Genomic DNA, 25,433 nt, shown 5'->3' with positions numbered 1-25,433 from the left:
AGAAATAGGAAAAAGCTTTTGAAATACAAAACTAAAAAAAAGACTTGGGTCAAACTAAAAATAAATTATATTAAAAACAATACAAAATCCTCTTCTGTCTAGTACTTGATTTTTTAAAAAAATAGGGAAAGAAATCTAACTGAGTCATTCAAAATACATACCTATGTTGTCCCATTAAAAAATAAAAATTAAAAAAACAAATTCACCAAATGTTAAAAAAAAAAACCCATCAGAACCAACAGTAAAAAAGTAGTTGTAATCCCAGCACTCTAAAATATAACTTTTATTTGTAACAGCACTCTAAAATACAACTTTTTCATAATTTTCTACATTATAATATGGGGCAGTATGGGACAATGCATTTTATAATTTTATATTAGATGTATTTGATCTTTAACCAGAAATCTACCAAATCTTTTAGACCAGAAAACTGATGCCATAATTGTGTTTAAATGGTTCACTTTGTATTCTGAAAAAAACAAAACAAAAGACTGTAAAGAAAGCAGATGAAAAACAAATAAGAGAAAAATCAAAATAGTAAAATTAAAAAGCCAAAAGAAAATCTAAAGCAAGGAAAATCAGACGACTCCCTTCTTTCTGGATACTATAAAGAAGTACAAACATTTCTAACAGCAAATTAAAAACTACAAGACATTTTCTCATACATACTTTTGTGTGTTCATATGGAATGTCCACAGAAGGGTGGTAGCATACTATTGTCCTGCCATCAGAAGTCAGAGCAAGCTCTACGTTGCTAAAAAAGAATGTTTTAGAAATAAAGTTATACTGTATTCAAGGCAAAATGATTATTCTTTTTTTTTTTTTTTTTTTTTTTTGAGATGGAATCTCACTGTGTCACCCAGGCTGGAGTGCAATGGGCACTCCAGGTTAAAGCTAAAATTAGTGCCCGGCCTAATTTTAGCTTTAAGAATAATCATTCTGGGCCCAGCGTGGTGGCTCATGCCTGTAATCCCAGCACTTTGTAAGGCCGAGGTGGGCAGATTGCTTGAGGTCAGGAGTTCAAGACCAGTCTAGCAAAACCCCGATTCTACCAAAAATACAAATATTAGCCAAGTGTAGTGGCACATACCTGTACTCCCAGCTACGCAGGAGGCTGAGGCAGGAGAATCACTTGAACCCAGGAGGCGGAGGCTGCAGTGAGTCAAGATCATGCCACTGCACTCCAGCCTGGGCAACAGAATGAGACTCCATCTCAAAAAAAAAAAAAAAAAAAAAAAAAAGCTAAAATTAATTAATCACAAATTGCTGAAGAGAAGATACTACATCACTGGATTGGCAAACCTGGTACCCAAAACACAGGAGACAACTGAAGACCATCCCACAGAATATGTCAGCTTAAATACCACAACAAAATAATTTGTAGGTAACAGAGAATAGGTATTAGATTGTTTCACCATGGTTACAAGATTGAATACTATAACATGGCTACAATGAACATTTAATCTGCCAAATGATTTCTTCATGAGAAGATAGTTTTATATAATGCAAAACACGCATATGACTCAATCTTTCCAGGTTCAAAAAATGTTACCTACTCCAGTTTCATCGCTATCATAGTACTCATTAGATGTACAATTAGTGTCAAGGCCAGGTGTGGTAGCTCACATCTGTAATCCTTACACTTTGGGAGGCCAAGGCGGGAGGATCACTTAAGCTCAGGAGTTTGAGACCAGCCTGGGTAACATGGCAAAATCCTGTCTACAAAAAATAAAAAAAATTAGCCAGGTGTGGTGGTACACACCTACAGTTCCAGTTACTTGGGGGCGCTGAGGCAGGAGGATAGCTTGAATCCGGGAGGTTGAGGCTGCAGTGAGCTGACATAGCGTCACTGAACTCCAGTCTGGGCGACAAAGTGAGACCCTGTCTCAAAAATAAAAATAAAAGGCCAACCATGATGGCTCACACCTGTAATCCTTGCATGCTGGAAGGCCGAGGGAGGCAGATCGCTTGAGCTCAGGAGTTTAAGATCAGCCTGGGCAACATGCTGAAACCCCGTTTCTATAAAAAATACAGAATTAGCTGGGTGTGGTGGCACACACCTGTAGTCCCAGCCGCTTGGGGGCTGAGGCAAGAGGATTACTTGAACCTCGCAAGTTGAGGCTCCAGTGAGCTGAGATAGCGCCACTGCATTCCAGCCTGGGTGACAAAGTGAGAACCTGTCTCAAAAAAATAAAAGGTCAGTTGCAGTGCCTCACGCCTGTAATTCCAGCATTTTGGGAGGCCCAGGTGGGCAGATTACCTGAGGTAAGGACTTTGAGACCAGCCTGGCTAACATGGTGAAACCCCATCTCTACTAAAAATACAAAAATTAGCCAGGCATGGTGGCACGCGCCTATAGTCTCAGCTACTCAGGAGGCTGAGGCTGGAAAATCGCCTGAACATGGGAGGTGGAGGTTGCAGTGAGCCAAGATCACACCACTGCTCTCTAGCCTGGGCGACAGAACAAGACCCCATCTCGAAAACAAAATAAAAATAAAACTAGTGTCAAGAGAGAAGAAAAAATATTTTTATTATCATTTTGTAATAAAAACAACACAGATTAAGAAAATATGTTGCAGTTTCTGCATATCAGACTCTGCTGCAGAGGAAAAAGACAATGTCATATGTTATTCCTAGTTCTTATCATAGTGACTAAATTGAATAAGTACCAAATGAATGGTGGTTAAATTAAGTATGTGTAATTTAGGATTATTCAATATCAAACAAAAGAAAAGATAAATAATAGCTTAAGCTAACAGATATGAACCCTATAAAAACGAATTAACTTTTCCAAAAAGCTAAAGCATGCTTTAGAAAGGACGGCAGTTCTAAACAGCATGTCTGTCTTACAACAAATTAAATATTCAATGAAACACAATGATAATAATTTTTATTTAAAATGTTTATAAGCTCAGATACTGGGTAAATAAAATCATTAAAACAATTTTAAAAAACAAAATTAAGGAAAGAATAATGAGAAACGAAAGCGTAAGACATCAAAACAAGAAATAAAATTAAATTATTTCAGATATAGCTAAGACTATTATTTTTTCAGTTGAGTTTTAATACATACCAATTATAGTCATCTGGTAGAGGAGAATACGTAGATTTATGACAAACACAATATAAAGCTCCATCTGCAAAAACCCCAAAAAGTAAAATAGATTTAGTTAATTTGAGCATATTTTCTCCATAAATTTAAAGCTAGTTTTACTCATTCAACCAACATTTACTGTTTACTATGAAACAGGCTTGTGCTAGGGGCTAGAGATTCAACAACAAACAAAACTCAGTCCCAACCCTCAAAAGGGTATAGTCTGCTTGTGAGAGAGACAGACAAACAACTACAACATAGAGGATAAGCACTGTTAGGACTGGTAAACACTGGCAAAGATGGGTCACACAGAAAGGCTACCAAACAAATTGTGCAGGTTCAAGAAAGCCTTTTCAGTGGAGGTGATGTCCAAGGTGCTCTAAAGAATGAGAAAATAAGAATTGATAAGAGATAAAAACAATGTTTCTAGCAGAGGGAGTAACAGGTGCAAGGACTCCAGGTAAAATAAAAATTAAAAGTATTTGGGTACTCCAGCCTTTCCAAGAAAGAACTTAAAGTATTTGGGGCGAGGTGCAGTGGCTCACACCTGTAATCCCAACACTTTGGGAGACCAAGGCGGGCAGATCACCTAAGGTCAAGGAGTTCAAGACCAGCCTGACCAACATGGTGAAACCTTGTCTCTACTAAAAATACAAAATTAGCCAGGCGTGGTCAGCTACTCAGGAGGCTGAAGCAGGAGAATTGCTTGAACCCAGGAAGCAGAGGTTGCAGTGAGCTGAGATCATGCCATTGCACTCCAGCCTGAGCAACAAGAGCGAAACTCCGTTTCAAAAAAGTAAATAAATAAAAATAAAGTATTTGGGTTTTCCAAGGTGCAGAGTTTATAAGGGAGCGATGAAGTGATGAAATATGAAATAATCTGTTCAAAATTAACTTTTCTTAATCAAAATGCTTACATTTTAAAGCATATTTTCCTTTTTTAGAATACCTGCAAATTCAAGAGCCATAATTGCTCTTTTTTTTTTTTGAGATGCAGTCTCGCTCTGCCGCCCAGGCTGGAGTGCAGTGGCACGATCTCGGCTCACTGCAAGCTCTGCCTCCCGGGTTCACGCCATTCTCCTGCCTCAGCCTCCTGAGTAGCTAGGAGTACAGGCACCCGCCACCACGCCAGGCTAATTTTTTGTATTTTTAGTAGAGATGGGGTTTCACCATGTTAGCCAGGATGGTCTTAATCTCCTGACCTCGTGATCCACCTGCCTCAGCCTCCCAAAGTGCTGGGATTACAGGCGTGAGCCACCGTGCCCGGCCATAATTGCTTTTTTAAAAGCTTGTGAAAGGTTCTCCTATGTTCAAAAAAAGGATATTCTTTTAACACAAAGAAAAAAATTTAAAAGTAATTCAATATAGTTAAAAGCAAGTTTTGAATGCATCTTGATTAATGCCAAGAATCAAAGTCAGAGCCTCTTGTTCCTGTGATATAGGACTGTAACCTATCCTGCCTTCCCTATCTCCATGCCTTCACCATGTCCTCAGTATGGAATTCCATCCCCATTTTGTTCAAATACCCCTCATCCTTAAAAGTCTAACACTTGCCAGGCACAGTGGCTCATTCCTGTAATCCCAGCACTTCGGGAGGCCAGGGCAGGTGGATCACTTGAGGTCAGGAATTCGAGACCAGCCTGGCCAACATGGTGAAACCCCCTCTCTACTAAAAATACAAAAAACTGGCCAGGCATGTTGATGCATGCCTGTAATCCCAAGAGTGAAACTCCATCTCAAAAATAAATAAATAAATAAATAAATAAGTAAATAAGCAGACATGGTGGTGCACATCTGTAGTCTTGCTTACTTGGGAGACTAAGATAGTAGGAACATCTGAGCCCAGGGAGGTCAAGGCTGCAGTGGGCCAAGACTGCGCCACTGCACTCCAGCCTGGGCAACAGAGTGAGACCTACCTCGAAAAAAAAAAAAAAAAAAAGAAACATTCATTACCTGACATTTTACCAGTGGAAGTTCTGGATATAGAGGTAGCAGAAGCTCTAAATATATAATTAGGACCAATGCCGAAGTTAACACCAATCAAGCCAAAGCAATTCAATGTGCCAGAAGAACTTCAATTAACAATAATTTCTGTAATTTATGAGTTATTCTTGTTACATATATATGTTTAATTACATTTTGAAAAGAGCTAGCCGGGCGCGGTGGCTCAAGCCTGTAATCCCAGCACTTTGGGAGGCCGAGACGGGCGGAACACGAGGTCAGGAGATCGAGACCATCCTGGCTAACACGGTGAAACCCCGTCTCTACTAAAAAATTCAAAAAAACTAGCTGGGCGAGGTGGCGGGCACCTGTAGTCCCAGCTACTAGGGAGGCTGAGGCAGGAGAATGGCATAAACCCGGGAGGCGGAGCTTGCAGTGAGCTGAGATCTGGCCAATGCCATCCAGCCTGGGCGCAGAGCGAGACTCCGTCTCAAAAAAAAAAAAAAAAAAAGAAAAGAGCTATGAAAGCTAAAAGTTGTCCCATCTTCAAATGCTCAGTATTTTACCTTGCTACTGAAAAGGAAGTACAGTAGAAAGTATACTGGACAAAGTAAGGTGGGGAGATCCAGATTTTGGTCACAGTTCTCATTTACCAAATATGTGACCCTAGGTAAACTTATGAGGGCCACAGAACTCAAGTTTCCTTACCTTCATAAAGAGGATAATACTACATGGGTTACCAAAATCAAAACTGTTATAAGGATCAAATGGCTTAACATGCTTTGAAAACTGTAAAGTGCTCTACATTCCCAGGCTGACTGACCATTTGGGAAATTTTAAAATATTCCTTCTAGAATATAGGGAAGCCTTTTTATTTTTGCTCATTGAACTTCCTTCCTTAATCATGATTTCGCTTTGCCTCCAATCTTAATGTTCTTCCCTTTTTTATTAAACATCAATAATAACAGTAATGAAACTTTCTTTAATTTTAATTTTTTATTTTTGAGACAGGGTCTCGCTCTGTCTCCCAGGCTGGAATGCAATGGCACAATCACAGCCTCGAACTCCTGGACTCAAGCAGTCTTCCTACCTCAGCCTCCTGAGAAGGCTGCCTCCCGAGTAGGCTGCCTCCCTCCTGGGACCACAGGAGCGCACCACCTCGCCCAGCTAATTTTTGTAACTTTTATAGAAATGGCATTTTGTCACATTGCCCAGCCTGGTCTCAAACTTCGGAGCCTGCCTCAGCCTCCCAAAGTGCTGGTATTACAGGTGTGAGCCACCATGCCCAGCCCTTTACTTTCAATAACAGTAGTAGTAGGAACTTCGCAGTATAAGGGACTTTTAGGACATAAGAAGTTAGGTCACTGAGTATTAGGATGACTGATAACGGAATGATTTTCTAGGGTAACCTAATGCTTAGTTAATTAGGTATTTTGAGAGTAACTCTAATCCATTCAGATTACTTCAACAAACACTGATATATCTCCTATCATGATGAGAGGCACCAGGGACACCAAAATGAATTAGATACAGTACAAACTTAGTGGCAAATCCAGTGGGGAAAAAGATATATAAACAATTTTCAATTATCCAGGGACACATTAATTGGTTTTCTGATGGGCCTGTGTGAGGACTAATTGCTTCAAAACATAGACTATGTAAAAACTGATTGGATCTGACTTCTCATTAGTCTAGGAGCTAGGTTCCTGCAAGGCAAAGAGTAGGCTAAGAAGTAAGGGTCTTTCTTCCAATTCTCACAACAAAAATGCTCCTAGATAATCAAATGCTGATTGTAGTTTTGTTGTGACTTATTTTAGTTTATATCCAAAGTCTCTTAAGCAATCTCCTATTCCATTTACTGAACTCTAAGTTGATTTTACTTTGAATATAATGTAATAAATGTTATTATGTTTAGGGCCCTAAAAAAGGGGACAGTAGGGCAAGCAAGGAAGCAGGGATAGAAAGCTTCCTATAAGAGCAGGATTTGGTGGCCGGGTGCGGTGGCTCACGCCTATAATTCCAGCACTCTGGGAGGCTGAGGTGGCAGACCACTTGAGGTCAGGAGTTTGAGACCAGTCTGGCCAAGATGGTGAAACCCCTTCCCTACTAAAAATACAAAAACTAGGACAGGCGCAATGGCTCACACCTGCAATCCCAGCACTTCGGGAGGCCAAGGCAGGCAGATCATTTGAGGTTGGCAGTTCAAGACCAGCCTGGCCAACACGGTGAAGCTCTACCTCTACTAAAAATACAAATATTAACCAGGCATGGTGGTAGGTGCCTATAATCCCGGCTACTCGGGAGGCTGAGGCAGGAGAATCACTTGAACCCGGGAAACAGAGGTTGCCATGTGCCAAGATCATGCCTCTGTGCTCCAGCCTGAACAATGGAGCAAGATTCAGTCTCAAAAAACAAAATAAAATAAAATAGAGTAGGATCTAACAAACCTTTGAGCATTCTATTCAACAAAGGTGTTTACTGAGTAAAATATTTTTCCCGCCTCAAGCATAACAAATTGCCTATTTATTACTTTACTTTTACTCTATTCTTCAAATAGCTCTTTTCTCTTTAATTCAATAAACAAACTTTCAATTACAAATGGTGGTAAACAGGAAATAAGAAAGAAGAGACAAAGGTCAAGGTCAAGCAGAGTTGTATTTACAAAGTCAGCTGCACCCCAGGCGCGATGGCTCACACGCCTGTAATCCCAGCACTTTGGGAGGCTGAGGCGGGCGGATCACCTGAGGTTGGGAGTTCGAGACCAGCCTGACCAACGTGGAGAAACCCCCGTCTCTACTGAAAATACAAAATTAGCTGGGTGTGCTGGCCTGTGATCCCAGCTGCTTGGGAAGTTGAGGCAGGAGAATTGCTTGAACCCAGGAGGCAGAGGTTGCGGTGAGCCAGAGATTGCACCATTGCACTCCAGCCTGGGCAACAAGAACAAAACTCCGTCTCAAAAAAAAAAAAAAAAAAAAAAACAGTCAGCTGCACTTGCATGTTTATCAGTGCACTATTCACAATAGCAAAGACATGGAAACAAGCCCATCAACGGCAGACTGGATAAATAATATGTGGTATATATGTACACCATGGATTATTAGCCAGACATTAAAACAAATAAAATCACGTCCTTTGCAGCAACATAGATGCAGCTGGAGGCCATTATCCTAAGTGAATTAATGCAAAAACAGCCAAATACTACATGTTCTCACTTACATGTAGGAGGTAAACATTGGGTACATATGGACACAAAAATGGGAACAATAAACACTGGTGACTCAAAACAGAAGGGAGGGATGGAGGGAAGGGTTGAAAAACTAACTATTGGGCACTATATTCACTATTTGGGTGATGGGTTGAGTTGAAGCCCAAATCTCAGCATATGTAATATATCCATGTAACAAACCTGCATATGTACCCCCTGAATCTAAAATAAAAAATAAAAATAAAAAGTTGGCTGACATAGTTAAATATAAAAAGGCAAACCTACTGTAGCCTTCTATACATGTCTACTTTAGAAATGGGAGAACAGAGTTTACAAACAGGAAAAGAAAAAAGAAAGCACAGTTGGCTGAGAAAAAAGACTTTAATATTCTATTTACTTATTTGGGTCCATGCTTTGACTGTCAAACATGTATTAACAAGCTTTCGAGAAAATATTAACTATATACAGTTCTTTAGAAAAGGCAGAAATTACATTTCATATTTTTAAAATGGCTAGGTACATAGAAAAAACACAATGAGAATCCACCAAAATATTAACAATGATTATCTCTGGAATATGGGACTGTAAATTTACCCTTTATTCGCATATTTTAAGAACTACTAAAAAAGCAATACATGTAATTGAACAAGAGAAAGTTACCCTTGACCAGTCCCTTACTCCTGCCCTCAGCTAAATCCCGAGTGGGCTACACAGATAGCCACTGTTTGGTCCAGACCTTTTACCTCTGCATTTATGCATATGCACACATGCATATGATGGATCATCTTTTAAACATACAAATAAGATCATATGATAGATATACATAGATATGGTTCTGACACGCTTTTTTTTTTGTTTCTATTTGGAGATTTTTCCATGTCAGTAACAGCTGTATGACAGTCACAGTTAAGATGTACCATAATTTATCCATTCCCCTCCCCAATCCACTTTTTTTTTTTAGAGATGGGGGTCTTGCTATGTCACCCAGGCTGGTCTCAAACTCCTGGCCTTAAGCAGTCCTCCCACCTCCCAAAGTGCTGGGATTACAGGCATGAGACACCACATCTCATGTTTTCTCCCACTTTCCATTACTGCAAACACTCCTGCAAATTACAGGTGTATACAATAACTAAATGCTTTAAATTTTCTATATTCTTAAAAGTTTAAAACTTTTTAAACATTAAAAAAATTTCACTTACTTTGGATTGGAAATAAATGTTTCAAGATAGTTCTCTTTGACATCACCCATTTTACTGCAGCTACAGCCATGGTGTTTCAAGATGCTTATCAAGTGGTATGAAAAAAGATGTTCTGAAGAGAAACTGCTTTTAACATCTGCTTCTAGGCATACCAATTTCTACTCCTGCCGAAGAGATAAAGAAAAATCAGTGCTACCTATGGTAAACTTAAGTTAAATTAAACACCACAAGAACAAGATAACAATCACTGCCTAGAAGTCAATTGAAGCAATGCTTTTAAACAACTTGGCAATTCACACGATTTAACAACAGGACGAAGAGCAACACGGTCAAACTATAAGATCAGAACCACTGGAACTATGTCCATTACTATTTATCCTAGATGCAAACTTCTCTGCACCCAGTGCAGCTCCTTCTACTTACTGAATACTCAGTACATGTGTAATTACTCTTGAAACAGTCATTCACAAATGGTACACAGAGTATTCATTCTCATAATGCTAGCGTGTCTGTGTACAACCTCCAAGGTTCCATATACAAGATACTACGTCACTTACAGTACTATCCTGTTTCTGATTAAATATTTCTGTCTGCCCTGAGCCATTAATATAATAATAAAGAAATATCAAACAAGAAGGCCTATCCTTAGCCTATTAAATACTCAATTGGAGGAACGCATACAAATGCCCTCAAGTCCCAGATAAAATTTCACCATCTTATATGTGTATAAGGTCTTTAACTTTCCAAGGTACTTTCGCCACCATTTCATTTTGCTCTCGTATTAATCATGTGATTATTCTGATTCATGAAGAAACTAAAGTATAAAATTTAAAAGTCTTGCTTCCAAGGACTTTAAAGTCAGTCACTGCCAAACTGGGAAACTTTATAACAAGTCATTAAATGATCCTCAGTTTCTCCAATAACAAAATGGGGAAAACCACAATCTTCATGGGCTGTTGTGAATAAATGACAAATAACCATTGTTAAACCTTGTTTTTAATAGTCTTCAACGACTATCCGTGCCCTTCCCCCAATAGTGATAAAAGGGAATTAGGACACAGGTCCTCTTATTTGCTAGGCTAAATCACTCACACTGATACCTTGCACTGCCAGTACATTAACACTGCTAACCGTGAGCTCATAAGTGTGCTTTTTAGTTTATAATCCACTTTCATATACATTACATGCTCTGACTTTCACAAGTCTGTGAAGCAGGCATCTCCATTTCACAGATTAAGAACAAAGGCTCAGAGAGGTCAATCGATTACTTGGCCAGTATATCGTTGCTTAATAGGTGACATGCGTGGGACGTAAACCCATGACCTCTGACCACGAACAAAACATCTTGGGGGAAATTAGGTCCCCTCTGACCGAAGCCCAGAGGCAAGCACACTCTGCTGGGAGTCAGATTATTCACCCCAGGAAGATCATTTCAGAGGTCAAGTCCCTTGGCCCGGAATTCAACCCCAAAACAAAAGGCACGTAGCCTCTGAGGGTAAGAGGTTTGAGGAGCAGGCTACCAGGAGCACACGGACTCTTCGACCTAAATGAGTCCCTAGAGCCACAAGCTGCATCAGCCACCCCCGGGCGTCCGCCAGGTAACGAAGGGGGCGCTACAGGAAGCGCGCGGCCACATGCCGGCCCTTCTGCAGGAAGGGCAAAGGCTGGGGATGCAGGCAGCCTCGCCCTGCCGGGAACGACAGGCGGGAGACCTCGACACCTGCAGACAAACACTGTGGGCCTGCCTAGCTTCGAGGGAGTCCTCCACAGAAGGACTAGAGGGAAGCGGTTACCTTGACAGCTTCTCACCACGAGCCCGCCATCTTGTTTCAATCCGGGTCCCAAGAAACAGCGCCGCGCGCGCCCTCCCGTCCGCGGGGCATTCTGGGAAATGTAGTCTCCGTGGGAAAGCAGCCCGGTCGCAGAGGGAAAGCGGAGTCGTTGCTATGGACTCTTGCCTTTATTTGTAGCAGCATGGCCGCAACGTTATCAAGGTGCCCAGAAAAACAAAATCACTGCCCCAAATACATACCCTTAGAAACTAACAAACTTTTTTTGTGTGTGTGTGAGGCAGTCTCATTCTGTCACCCAGACTGGAGTGCAATGGCTCCATTACGGCTCACTGCAGCCTGTACCTTCTGGGCCCAAGAGATCCTCCCACCTCAGCGTCCTGAGTAGCTGGTACTACAGGCGCACACCACCACACCCGGCTAATTTTTTAATATTTTTGTAGAGACGGGATCTTGCTATGTTGCCCACGCTGGTCTCAAGCGATCCTCCCACCTCCACCTCCCAAAGTGCTGGAATTACAGGCCTGAGCCACCATGCAAGCCTACAAGTACTTTTTTAAAAAATTATGTTAATATTCAAAGAAATCGTAGATTGCCCTTTAGTAAATGAGTTAAAGTTTCCCAGGGGAAGAGACATTCCCGAGAAGCCCTGAAATGTGTAGGTTAGGAATTGGACGTTTGGAATCAGAATGTGAAGAGGCCCTCCACTTGGAGAACCTGGCACTGTGCCCTCAGAACTGTGCTGGCTACCTATTATGGGAGGAAGTAACTATGCAGAATCTTGGACCTTGCCTTCCATCTTAGGAGGAAGGAAAGGCCCCTGGGCCTTTGCACTCTCTGTTTCCATTGCCAACAATGCGCTTCTCTCACCTCTTCTCTTGACCTTACTGTATACAGGCCTTTCTCAAATATCATCTTAGAAAGGACCACACCACTAAAATAGCCTCACCCACCCTTATTCCATGCCCCCCTTTATTTTCCTTCAGAACATTTACCATTACCTGACTTTATATTATTTGTTTGCTCGTTTAACTTTTTTTTGTTTGTTTGTTTGTTTGTTTTTTGAGGCAGAGTCTCACTCTGTCGCCCAGGCTGGAGTGCAGTGGCATGATCTTGGCTTACTGCAACCTCTGCCTCTCGGCTTCAAGCGATTCTCCTTCCTCAGCCTCCCGAATAGCTGGGATTACAGGTGCCCACCACCACACCCAGCTAATTTTTGTATTTTTAGCAGAGATGGGACTTTGCCATGTTCGCCGGACTGATCTTGAACTCCTTACCTCAGGTGATCTGCCCGCCTCCGCCTCCCAAAGTGCTGGGATTACAGGCGTGCACCACTGCACCCAGCCTCGTTTAATGACTCTTATGCTGGATAATGTAAGCTCCGTGAAGGCAGAGACATATGTCTATCTTGTTCTTCACCATGTGCAAACCCAGCATCTCAGACTGTGCTCGGCCTCATTATAGGTCTCCAGTAAGTGTTTGCTGAACAAATGAAAAGACTAGATAACATTGCAAGTATCCAAGACAGCAGATGATTGGCTGGTAAAGCAGAAGTGGTTGCCTAGAAATTCCCTTTTCCCATGATTTGCAAAATGTTGCTTTTGTATATTTTTCTAAGAAAGAATCTATAGCTTTTAGTATGTATTCCAGGGAATTGATAAACCCCTCAACAAGTTAAGAACCATATTCCTGAAGTGACAAGTATTGAAAGTAAGTGAACACAGATCACATAGTAAAGAAAACTGAATATGGGCTGTGTAGTATGTCTCCTCATTTCCCAGGGAACATCAGGAGGCTAATCTTTGCTCTTGTAGAAGCCCACAGAGGGTCCATCTGTGTCCTTTCTGGACTATGCAATAGGAAGGGACAGAGAGGAGAAACAGATTTGAATGAGCAGTCAACTGGACTAGTTGAACATTCCCTGCGTAAAGTGTAAGAAGAATGGATCAAAGATTATTCCAGATGTCAAGTCTTGATGGCTGGGAGCAGAGTGGGACCAGTCCCCAATAGGGATACTCACTTAGTGGGACCAGGGAAGGTCTCACAAAGCTGAGACTGGAAAAGAAACCAACATTTCTGGGGGAAGAAAGAGGAGAGACAATTTAGGCTAAGCGAGGGAACAACTTACACAAAAGCTTTAATGTGGTGGAAACAGCTTACCATATACTGGAGTAGGGTGGACAGTGTGGAGAAGAGTGGCAGGAGATGAGGAGAGTTGGAGCCAGGTCATGTTGGGCTTCATAAGTCTTGGAGGGGTTAACACGGAGTTAGGACACAGGACATATGTAGAGATTAAATGGAGTAGGTGGTGCTGTGTGCCTGTAGTCCTAGCTACCCTGGGAGTAGGAGGCTGAAGTGGGAGGATTGCTTGAGCCCAGGAGGTCAAGGTGGCAGTGAGCTATGATCGTGCCGTGCACTCCAGCCTGGGTGACAGAGTGAGCCCCTGTCTCTTGAGATTTTTACACAAAAGAAGTGACATAATTTGATTTCTATTTTTAAAAGGTTACTCTGGCTGCCCTGGGAGGAGTGGTTTGGAGAGTAGCCTTCTCTCCAAGAGAAGTAGCCTAGTAGTTTCCTTCTAGCAAGGAAGCTACTACAGTTCTGCAGTCAATAAATCATGTGATGGAGGGTGGTGGCAGTGGAGACAGAGAGAGAGAAAGAGTCCAGATGTATTTTAAAATTGGAAGTAATGACTTAACTTGCTGATGGATTGATTGAGAGAGAGGAAGACACTTCAGGTGACGCTTTGATGACTAGCTTGACAATGGCGCCATTCATAAGACAAGGAAGACTGAGAGAGGAGCAGGTTTGGGGAGTCCGATGAGGGCGGGAATGCATACTTCTGTTTGGGAGTTGTTGAGTTTGAGATGGCTCTGAGACATTCCAGTGGAGACACAAAACGAGGCAGCAGCCCGGGCAACATAGTGAGTGAGGCCTCATCTCTACAAAAAATCCACAAAAATAGTCAGGCTGATGGTGCGCACCTGTGATCCCAGCTACTAAGGAGGCTGAGGTAGGAGAATCGTTTGAGCCCTGGAGGTTGAGGCTGCAGTGAGCTGTGGTCGTGCCACTGCACTCCAGCCTGAGTAACAGAGTGAGACCCCACTCCCCCAAAAAACAAAAAACAAAAGGCAGGTACTTGAAGAGGTGTGTTTGGAGAGTAGAGGTTGGACTAGGTATAGAAAAAAAGATAAAGGGCCTAGAGGCTGGCCCCAGGGAATTCCAATACTTAGAAATCAGATGAAGGAGGATAACCTTGAGCAAGGGTCTCCCAGGAGTGGCAGTAAGAAAGGTAGAAGGAAAACAAATACGATAATGTCAGAGTAGTTAAGAGAGGCCACGTCACAAAGTGTTCCTAACTTAAGAGTTCAGTGCTAGCAACTTATAAAGTATAATTTCTAAAAATACAAACTTGAAATACCAGCAAATAACTTACATTGACCTACATAAAAGTGCTTTATTTTATTTTATTTATTTATTTTTTGAAGATAGCATCCCGCTCTGTCACCCAGGCTGGAGTGCAGTGATGTTATCTTGGCTCACTGCAACCTCTACCTCCTGGGTACAAGTGATTCTCCTGCCTCAGTCTCCTGAGTAGCTGGGATTACAGGTGCCCGCCACAATGCCCAGCTAATTTTTGTATTTTTAGTAGAGACAGAGTTTCACCATGTTGGCCAGACTGGTCTTGAACTCCTGACCTCAAGTGATCCGCCCACCTCAACCTCCCAAAGTGCTGGAATTATAGGTGTGAGCCACTGTGCTCAGCTACAAATGCTTTAAATTCATGCTAGTAAAATGACAAAACAGACAAAATTCTAGGACTTTGGAATTGGCATCAAATGACTTCCATTTAAAAGGAGATTGCCTTTTCTTCTGTAACTTCCCAGAAAAAAAAGTCATTCTTTGTATCAATCAGAGAGCAAAGATTCCAGAGCAATCTTACAACCAAACTATGAGAATGATCTTTCTGGCCAGGTGCAGTGGCTCACACCTGTAATCCCAACACTTTGGGAGGCCGAGGCAGGCGGATCACGAGGTCAGGAGTTCCAGACCAGCCTGACCAACATGGTGAAACCCCGTCTCTACTAAAAATACAAAAATTAGCTGGGCGTGTTGGCACATGCCTGTAATTCCAGCTACTCAGGAGGCTGAGGCAGGAGTATCGCTTTTACCTGGGAGGCAGAGGTTGCAGTGAACTGAGATCACACCACTGCACTCCAGCCTGGGCAACAGAGTAAAACTCTGTCTCAAAAAAAAAGATCTTTCTAAACACTTAATTATTGTGACTGTCATTTTACAAACAGAAGTGACAGAGGCACAGAGAGGTTAACAACTTGTTCAAAGTCACACAAGTTACTGTGCTTTGAACCCAGGAACTACTATTACCAGTGCTCGTGAACCTAACCTCTGTGCTAGACTGAGCCATGCTTATTTCAAAATACAAAATATAGATGAGACTAGGTGCTGTGGAGTGCACCTGCAATCCCAGCTACTCAAGAGACTGAGCGGGGAGGATTGAGCCAATGAGTTCAAAACCAGCCTGAGCAACACAGCAAGATCCCATCTCAACAACAAATAAAACAGATTTTTAAAAAATGAATGCAGATTTAAAAAACAAAACCCAAGAGATAATCACTGCTAACATTTTGATGTATAACTTTTCACTTGACATTTATTTTCTTCTTTTTCTTTGAGACAGGGTCTTGCTATAGTGCCCAGGTTGGTCTGAAACTCCTGGCCTCAGGCAATCCTTCTGCCTCATCCTCCTGAGTAATTGGGATTACAGGCTTGAGCCACAGAACCTGGCTCTCTTCTTATATCTATATTATGATAATAGCTAACATTTATCTAGCACATTATGTGTACTATTCTAAAGTTCTATGGCAAGTAAATGGTGGAGCTGAGATATGAACTAGATAGCCTTATTCTCCTTCAGTCTCCCTTTCTTTTACACAAACACATTATTTTTAGGTTTTCTCCTATTACTGTTAATATGCATATATAAATAAGTATACATATACATGTATGCACATATTTTTTTCCTATGAACACCCTATATATTGTCAGTGTAGAACTACAAGTCTCCTAGAGATCATCAGGACTTAAAGGGTTATTTCGATTATTAAAGATCTTTGCACTGGTTATGATGGCTCATGCCTGTAATCCCAGCACTATCAGAGGCCAAGGCAGAGGATCTCTTGAGCCCAGGAGTTTAAGACCAGGCTGGGCCACATAGTGAGACCCTAAAACTTAAAATTTTGTTTTTTAAAAATGAAGTCTGGGGCCAGGTGTGGCAGTTTATGCCTGTAATCCCAGCACTTTGGGAGGCCGAAACAGGCAGATCATGAGGTCAGGAGTTCAAGACCAGCCTGGCCAACGTGGTGAAACCCCGTCTCTACTAAAAATACAAAATTAGCTGGGCATGGTGGCGGGTGCCTGTAATCCCAGATACTCAGGAGGCTGAGGCAGGAGAATCATTTGAAGCTGGGAGGCAGAGATTGCAGTGAGCCGAGATTGTGCCATTGCACTCCAGCCTGGGCAACAGGGCGAGACTCCATCTCAAAAAAAAAAAAAAAAAAAAAAAAAGAAGTCTGGAAGTCTGGGCATGGTGGCTCCCACCTGTAATCCCAGCACTTTGGGATGCCAAGGCAGGAGAATTGCTTGAGCCCAGGAGTTCGAGACCAGCCTGGGTGACATAGTGAGGCCCCTATTTCTACAAAAAAATTAAAAAAAATTAGCCAGGTGTGGTGGCATACGCCTCTAGTCCCACCTACTCAGGAGGCTGAGGTGGGAGGATCACTTGAGCCCAGAAGGTTGAGGCTGCAGTGAGTCATGATTGCGCCACTGCACTCCAGCTTGGGCAACATAGCAAGACCCTGTCAAAAAAAAGAAAAGAAAGAGAAAGAAATCCTTACAATGTAACTCTCATCTTTTTTTCTGAGATGGGATCTTGTTGTTTTGCCCAGCCTGGACTCAAACTCCTGGGCTCAAGCGATTGTCTTTCCTCAGCCTCCCAAGATGATAGTTTTCATTTTAAAGTTAATTCATTGTTAGGTGCTTTCCTGCAACTCCTAGATTTTTAATTTATTCTAATTCATTTACTTATCTAATAAATATTTATTGAGGACCTATTATATGTACCAGACACCAGAGCAGCAGTCTTCACAGATTATATCGTCAGAGGGTGACAGATAACTAAATATATACTGATGGGATTAATTATTTTATGACAATTTTACTGAGTGTCTCAGAGGAAAGGGATGTCATGGAGCACATACCAGGAACATCTGACTAGTGTTCTCAGGACAGGAAAGGCTTTCCTGAGGAAGTGAATTTAAGCGGAAATGTGAAGGAAGAGGAGAAGTTAGGTAGAGGAAGAGGGCCTGAGGGAGCAGCCCGTGTGAAGGCGCTGAAATAGGAAGTAGTATGATTCTTCTAAGAAACAAAAGAGCTGGAGTGGTGGCTCAACCTGTAATCCCAGCAACTTGTGGTAGGGGTGGAGGCATGGTAAGGCAGGAGGATCACTTGAAACCAGGAGTTCAAGACCAGCCTGGGAAGCATAGCAAGACCCTGTCAATAAATAAGTAAATAAATAAATAAATAAGGCCTGTGTGACTAGAATATAGGGTGCTAGCAAAAGCAATGAGGCTGACGGCAAAGGCAGATTTATTTTCATGTTATTCCTGACAGCCAACACTTAAAAACTGGCTGGTTCAAGTGCAGCAGGGTTTACAACTCATTGATCATAACCAGTTACAGATATTTTTGTTCCTTCTCCACTCCCGCTGCTTCACTTGAGTGGCCTAAAAAAATAATTAACAAATAAAGCTTTCTAGGAGACCACATCATTTCAAACTTAACCAAAAATCAAGACCCTGTTTTTCTAGTAAGCACTAAGTGTTCTCTTTAAGAAGTGCTTGCTTTTTCTTGTTATGATAAATGTTATACCTTAAATCATAGGGATTAATGTTCCCACCACAAACTGAGAAATCTGTAGCAGAAACTGCAAGCTATCCCCTAACAGATGTTTCTCCCCTTCCTCTGTATTAACAGAACCCCTAATTCAGGGGTATGTGGTTACTCACAATTATAAAATTCACACTTTTTTTTTTTTTGACAAAAAATTAGCCTGGCATGGTGGCACATGCCTGTAATCCCAGCTACTCAGGAGGCTGAGGCACAAGAACCGCCTGAACCTGCAAGGCAGAGGTTTGGCAGTGAGCCAAAATTGTGCCACTGCACTCCAGCCCAGGTGACAGACTGAGAGCCTGTCTCAAAAAAAAAAAAAAAAAAATTTACATTTTTCAGCTTCCCTTGCAAGCCTAGATGTGGTCATGTGACTTCCTTCAAGCCAACTGGTATGCACCCTTTGCTCCCTACTTCATCCTTCCTCTTGGAGGGTGGATTTAATGGTCATTATTGTAGAATCCCAGGATGGCCTTAACCTTGGAATGATGGAGCAGTCAGCTGGAAAGAGTCTGGATTTTTGATGACTTTGTAGACAAGGTTCCTGAGACTTCCTACTACAGATTTTGACAAAAGAGAGAAGTAAACTTTTATCTTGTTTGAGCTGCTGTTATAGTGATTGCGGTTTTTGTCATTTACAGTAATGGCAAAAGTTAGTGCAAAAGTCATTGCACCAATTTTCGCCAGACACCAGAGCAGCAGTCTTCACAGATTACATAGTCAGAGGGTGACAGATATTAAATATATAACGATGGGATTAATTATTTTATGACAATTATGTTGAGTGTCTCAGAGGAAAGGGATGTCATGGAGCACATACCAGCAACATCTGACTAGTGTTCTCAGGACAGGAAAGGCTTTCCTGAGGAAGTGAATATAATTTGCCATATAATCTGTGAAGACAAACGGCTGCTCTGTTAGTAAAAGACAAAGTATTAGCCTGCTGCGCAGCAACCTAACCTTTGTCTTTTACTAACAGTGGAAACTAATGCTAACTGAAATGACAGGATCAAAATAATTCAAATCAGAAATCATTCAAGAAAAATATCTATGAAGGATTAGTAATGATAAAAATGTAAGGTCCTCTATTCCACTGAATACAATACAGATCACAAGTTATAAACTACTATTCCTTCAAAAGTTTTCTTATGAACATTCCAAACGAGTTTTACACTTAATGTCTTCTCTATCTTTAAGATCTTAAAGGGTTCCCCATGTGTAGGACCATCTTATTTCTTTTTTTAATAGGATTTTTAAAAATTATTGTTTTTTAAATTTTTGAGACTGGGTCCTGTGCTGTCACCCAGGCTGGAATGCATTGGTGCGATTTCAGCTCACTGCAACCTCTGCTTCCCAGGCTTAAGCAATCCTCCCACCTCAGCCTCCCTAGTGGCTGGGACTACAGGAACAAACCACCACCCCTGGCTAATTTTTTGTACTTTTTGTAAAGACTGAGTTTCGTCATGTTGCCCAGGCTGGTCTCAAACTCCTTGCCTCAAGTGATCCACCCACCTCAGCCTCTCAAAGTGCTTGGATTACAGGCATGAGCCACTATGCCCAGCCAGGACCATCTTAATCATTTTCTTTATAGCTCCTGGAGGCTCAACATAATGTTAGGTAGGCAGTAGAGTACAGAGGTTAAGAAATGGAGTCTGAGAATCTAGCTGCCTAAATTTGAATCTCCCTCCTTCCTTCTTAATTATGTTATTTGGGGTAATTTAATTACTTAATATTTTTGAGTCACAGTTTATCCTTTGTAAAAGTAGGATACTATGTTTTCTGGCTGGGTGCGGTGGTTCACACCTGTAATCTACTTTATAGAATTGTTGAGTGGAATAAATAACAGAAAGTGAGCAAAAAGCTTAGCAAAGTACCTAGCAGGTAGTAAGCACTCAATGAAAGCTAACCATAATCATATCTTATAGATGCTTAACAAAATCTTGTCTAATAATTTTTGTGAAAATCTATACCAAGGAGATGACTTATTTCCTAGGCATTAAAATAAAAGCCTTCCCTTTTGACTACCAAGAATAATCTAATGAATGTAACTAAAAATGAAAAAATAAATCTGGTCTAAAATGAACAATAATGGCCAGGCACAGTGGCTCATTCCTGTAATTTCAGCACTTTAGGAGGCTGAGGCGGGTGGATCACCCGAGGTCAGGAGTTGGAGACCAGCCTCACCAACATGGCAAAATCCCATCTCTACTACAAATACAAAAATTAGCTGGGTGTGGTGGCACTCACCTGTAGTCCCAGCTACTTGGGAGGCTGAAGCAGGAGAATCGCTTGAATCCAGGAGGTGGAGGTTGCAATGAGCCAAGATCACGCCATTGCACTCCAGTCTGGGCAATAGAGGGAGACTTTGTCTAAACAAAAATAAAAACAAAAAGATTGCTATATCTGTTAGGGTCCCAGAAGAAAACAGTTGACTTACTCAAATCGGGATGGTTTCAGGAGGGTTTGTTTACAGAAGGTGTCTTCACAGAAGTGTGAGTGGTATGTAGGGGAATCACAGGATCACAGGTAGTAGCAGTAATAGTAGTAGTAGTAGTAGTAGTAGTAGTAGTAGTAGCAGTAGTAGTAGCAGTGGTAGCAGAAGAAGAAGAATTTGGGCTTAGTAAAACTGGCTGTTCCTTCATGCCCCTCCAGGCCTGAAGGTACAAAGAGAGGGAGCGGTTATCAGAGCCCAGAAAAAGAGAGTCCTGCAGCAGCTACCTTGAGAGGGGCAGTAATCTTCAACTGAAGGGCATAGCCAGCCTGAGGTGACCTTGAAGGAGTAACCCAGAGTAATAATTACCCTGACCTCTCCATCTTTCCCATCTCCCATGGGTTAAGGGCCCAGTCTCATAAGACACAAGACTGTCCCCTGCCACTGCAGATGCCAACCTGTGATGTAGACACGCGTGTGTGTGTGTGCTTGTGCGTGTATACTGGAAAATAGCACTCTAGGTGGATCTGGTTTATTTCATTACAGACATATATATATGTGTGTGTATATATGGCTATGTGTATATATGTGTACACATCATATATAATGTATGGTATGTGCATATATACACATCATATATTACTATATATATGATTTGTGTGTATGTATTCTATATGTAAGTCCTTAGAATATATTAGATTCACTTTGTGGCCTATTAGTTTATCTTTGTAATTCTGATTTTTTTTTCAGATGGGGTCTCACTCTGTCACCCAGGGTGGAGGGCAGTGGTACCATCACGCCTCACTGCAGCCTTGACATTCTGGACTCAAGTGATCCCCCCACCTCAGCCTCCCAAGTAGCTGGAACCACAGGTGCACCACCATGCAAAGCTATTTTTTTAAATGTATATATGGGGGTCTCACCATATTGCTCAGGCTTGTCTCAAACTCCTGGGTTCAAGACATCCTCCCACCTTATTCTCCCCAAATGCTGAGAATACAGGTATGAGCCACTGTGCCTGACCTATGATTCTAATATTTAAAGACTTATTACAGAAAATTTCAAACATATTCAAAATTAGAAAGAATAGTATAGTAAACAACCAGATACCTCTCATTCAGCTTCAACAATGATAACTCATGGCCAATTTTATTTCATCTGTACTCCCACCTTGTACCTTCTCCTATATTATTTTGAAGCAAATCACACATAGCCTGTAATTTCATCTATAACTATCTCAGTAAGAAACACTAGTAGGTAATAACTCCTTTCTTCTAACATAACCATATGTAATTATATAATTTTTAAAAATTGACATGGATTATTTAACATTCTCAAATATCCAGTAAATATACAGCTTTCCAGATGGTTCATAAATGTCATATTTTAAATTTGCTTTGCTTGTTTGAATCAGAATCCAAATTAGATCCATGCATTTTAACTGTTTAATGTCACTTTTAAGTTTATTTAATTTACAAGTTCCTCCTCGATTCCTCTCTCTCTCTCTTTTTTTTTTTCCTTGCATTCATTTGTCAAATAAACCAGGTTGTTTGCCCTGAAGAGATTCTCACAGTCTGGACTTTGCTGAGCGCATCCTTGGGGCAAACTTTAACATGTTCCCAGGTCCTTTGTATCTTCTGTAATTTGTGATCCCAATTTTTTTAAAAAAAATTATTTCCTTAGAAATCATTATATTAAAAAGGACAATTGCACTTATATGTTTATCACAGCACTAGTCACAATAGCAAAGTCATGAAACCGACCTAAATGTGCATCAACAGTTGGCTGGATAAAGAAAATGTGAGATAGATAGATAGATAGATGATAGATATCTCGTGGAACACTATGCAGCCATAAAAAAGAATGAAATCATGTCCTTTGCAGCAACATGGATAGGGCTGGAGACTATTATTCTAAGTGATCTAATTCAGAAACAGGAAATCAAATACCCCATGTTCTCACTTATAAGTGGTAGCTTGACAATGGCATACATGGACATAAAGATGGAAATAATAGACACCCAAGGGAGGAAGGTTGCAGGGGGACTAGGGCTGAAAAATTACCTATCAGGTACAATGTTCACTATTTGGATAAGGATACACTAGAATCCCAATCCATCCCCACCAATATGAAATACAGTCATGTAGCAGACATACACATGTACTCCTTGAATCTAAAACTAAATTCATTTTTAAATAAATTTTAAAAATTTATCTTCAGGTAGCTAACTTAGACTTGTAAGTCTATGTAGGAGGGTGTAAAAAATTGTATTGGGTTTGGAAGCATTATTACAGTATTTAATAGGTGAGTTGCCATATTTAGATTTTTTTAATTTATGAGAATTATTTCAGTACTTGAGAATATTTAGCAGCCAGAAAATTGAAGGGCTAGAAAAGAAAATCGTATGTGCTAGATTTATGAATGCAATTTTAAATGTTTAAATGACCAGGCATGGTGACTCATGCCTATAATCCCAGCACATTGGGAGGCTGACACAGGAAGATCGCTTGAGCCCAGGAGTTCACGACCAGCCTAGGCAACATGGGGAGACCCTGTCTTAAAAAAAAGAAAAAAAATCAATATTTAAATGTATTTAACTTACTCAAGTATTATTTTAGCTGCTAGTCTATAAATAGAACAGTAAGAACTATTACAGCCATAAAAAAGGATGAGTTCATGTCCTTTGCAGGTACATGGATGAAGCTTGAAGCCATCATTCTCAGCAAACTAACACAGGAACAGAAAACCACACACCTCACGTTCTCACTCATAAGTGGGAGTTGAACATTGAGAACACATGGACACAGGGAGGGGAACATCACACACAGGGGCCTGTCGGGGGTCAGGGGAAAGGGGAGGGAGAGCATTAGGAAAAATACCTAATGCATGTGGGGTGTAAAACCTAGATGACCAGCTGATAGGTGCCTCAAACCACAATGGCACATGTATTCCTATGTAACAAACCTGCGCATTCTATATATGTATACCAGGACTAAAAGTTAAAAAAAAAAAAAAGAGCCGGGCGCGGTGGCTCAAGCCTGTAATCCCAGCACTTTGGGAGGCCGAGACGGGCGGATCACGAGGTCAGGAGATCGAGACCATCCTGGCTAACACGGTGAAACCCCGTCTCTACTAAAAAATACAAAAAAAACTAGCCAGGCGAGGTGGCGGGCGCCTGTAGTCCCAGCTACTCGGGAGGCTGAGGCAGGAGAATGGCGTGAACCCAGGAGGCGGAGCTTGCAGTGAGCCGAGATCGGGCCACTGCACTCCAGTATGGGCAAGGGTGCCAGACTCCGCTTCAAAAAAAAAAAAAAAAAGAATAATAAGAACTATAAATCAAACTTGAAAGTTTGAGGAAAAACTATACTTCACTGTTACACCAATCAATTTAATGTTAATTTTTTAAATCTGTAAATGACCAGGCATGGTGGCTCACGCCTGTAATCCCAGCACTTTGAGAGGCCGAGGCAGGCAGATCACCTGAGGTCAAAAGTTCAAGATCGGCCTGGCCCACATGGTGAAACCCCATCTCTACTAAAAATATAAAAATTAGGGCAGGCACAGTGGCTCGTGCCTGTAATCCCAACACTTTGGGAGGGCAAGGCAGGTGGATCATTTGAGGTTGGGAGTTCCAGACCAGCCTGGTCAACATGGTGAAACCCCATCTCTACCAAAAAATACAAAAATTAGCCTGGCATGGTGGCAGATGCCTGTAATCCCAGCTACTCAGGAGGCTGAGGCAGGAGAATCGTTTCAATCTGGGAACCTGGGAGGCGAAGGTTGCAGTGAGCTGAGACTGTGCCACTGCACTGGGTGACAGAGTGAGACCCCGACTCAAAAAAAAAAAAAAAATTCTATGAATAATCTTGTGCCTCAAAGACAACAAAATACATCAACTTAAAGATGTTTTTGCCCCCATCTCTCAAAAATCACACCCAAACAACAATGAGAACAAAAATGGAAGCCAACAGAAATAGGAATACCTGACTTGGTAGAGCAAAGTCAAGCATGCAAGTTGCACCAAGGCTTAGGAATTGGTGGTATTAAATATTTAGGAAGGCAGGAGGGATGAGGGGGCTGAAAAGTGATGTAGTATTTGAAAATCAGCATAAAGCACAGTTAGACCTCAGATTCCCATATCTAATAGCCTACCCCAGTTGGAAATGGAAATCAAATCCCAAAGGTTCTGGATTTAGGAAAGTTATACCTAGAAGAGGGCAGAGAAGAAGAGTCCAGTGGAAAACGGGGGAGGTGGCTGGGATGGTGGTTCACACCTGTAACACCAGCACTTTTGAGGTCCAAGTGGGAGGATTGCTTGAGGCCAGGAGTTAGATACCAGCCTGGGTAACATAGTGAGGTGCTATCTGCACAAAAAAGAAAAAGAAAAATTAGCCGGCTGTGGTGGTGCATCTGTAGTCCCAGCTACTCAGGAGGCTGAAGCTGAGGTTGCAGGATTGCTTGAACCCAGGAGTTTGAGGGTTCAGTGAGTTATGATCTTACCACTGTACTCCAGCCTGGGTGGCACAGCAAGACCCTGTCTCTAAAAAAAGGAAAAAAAAGAAAACAGAAAACTCGGGAGGAGGAATGCCAGGTCTGTTTTTTGAGCCTAGTCTGCAGCCTTTCCTGTGATCATGTGAACCTCCCCATGTCCTCCCAGTGAATTCCTTTTCTGTTTAAGTCAGCCTGAATCAGTTTCCATGCCTGTAACCACGAACCCTGACTAACATAATATTTTGCACTTACTTGGTGACAATTCTATTAACATTATGTTTCCATCCCCCATAAACCCATAAGGGTAGTTTATTTT

At 41.5% G+C, this 25,433-nt stretch overlaps 1 protein-coding gene across 2 annotated transcripts in view; it reads right to left on the bottom strand.

Moving 5' to 3' along the window:
* MRPL42 (mitochondrial ribosomal protein L42) overlaps positions 1-11,270 on the bottom strand; it is a 35,345-nt gene extending 24,075 nt beyond the window's left edge. For both annotated transcript variants that reach the window (XM_015152447.3, XM_077954766.1), the window contains exons 1-4: positions 11,233-11,270; positions 9,440-9,603; positions 3,074-3,137; positions 670-754 (exon numbers count right to left, since the gene is read on the bottom strand). In XM_015152447.3, coding sequence (XP_015007933.1) covers positions 670-754; positions 3,074-3,137; positions 9,440-9,509 — 219 coding nt within the window. In that variant the 5' untranslated portion in view covers positions 9,510-9,603; positions 11,233-11,270. The remainder of the gene's footprint in view (positions 1-669; positions 755-3,073; positions 3,138-9,439; positions 9,604-11,232) is intronic.
* Between the last annotated feature and the right edge of the window lie 14,163 nt (positions 11,271-25,433).

The sequence above is a fragment of the Macaca mulatta genome, chromosome 11 (assembly GCF_049350105.2).
Source record: "Macaca mulatta isolate MMU2019108-1 chromosome 11, T2T-MMU8v2.0, whole genome shotgun sequence".
NCBI lineage: Eukaryota > Metazoa > Chordata > Mammalia > Primates > Cercopithecidae > Macaca > Macaca mulatta.
Note: the sequence above shows the minus strand (reverse complement) of the source record. Positions and strands in the feature narration are given on the sequence as shown.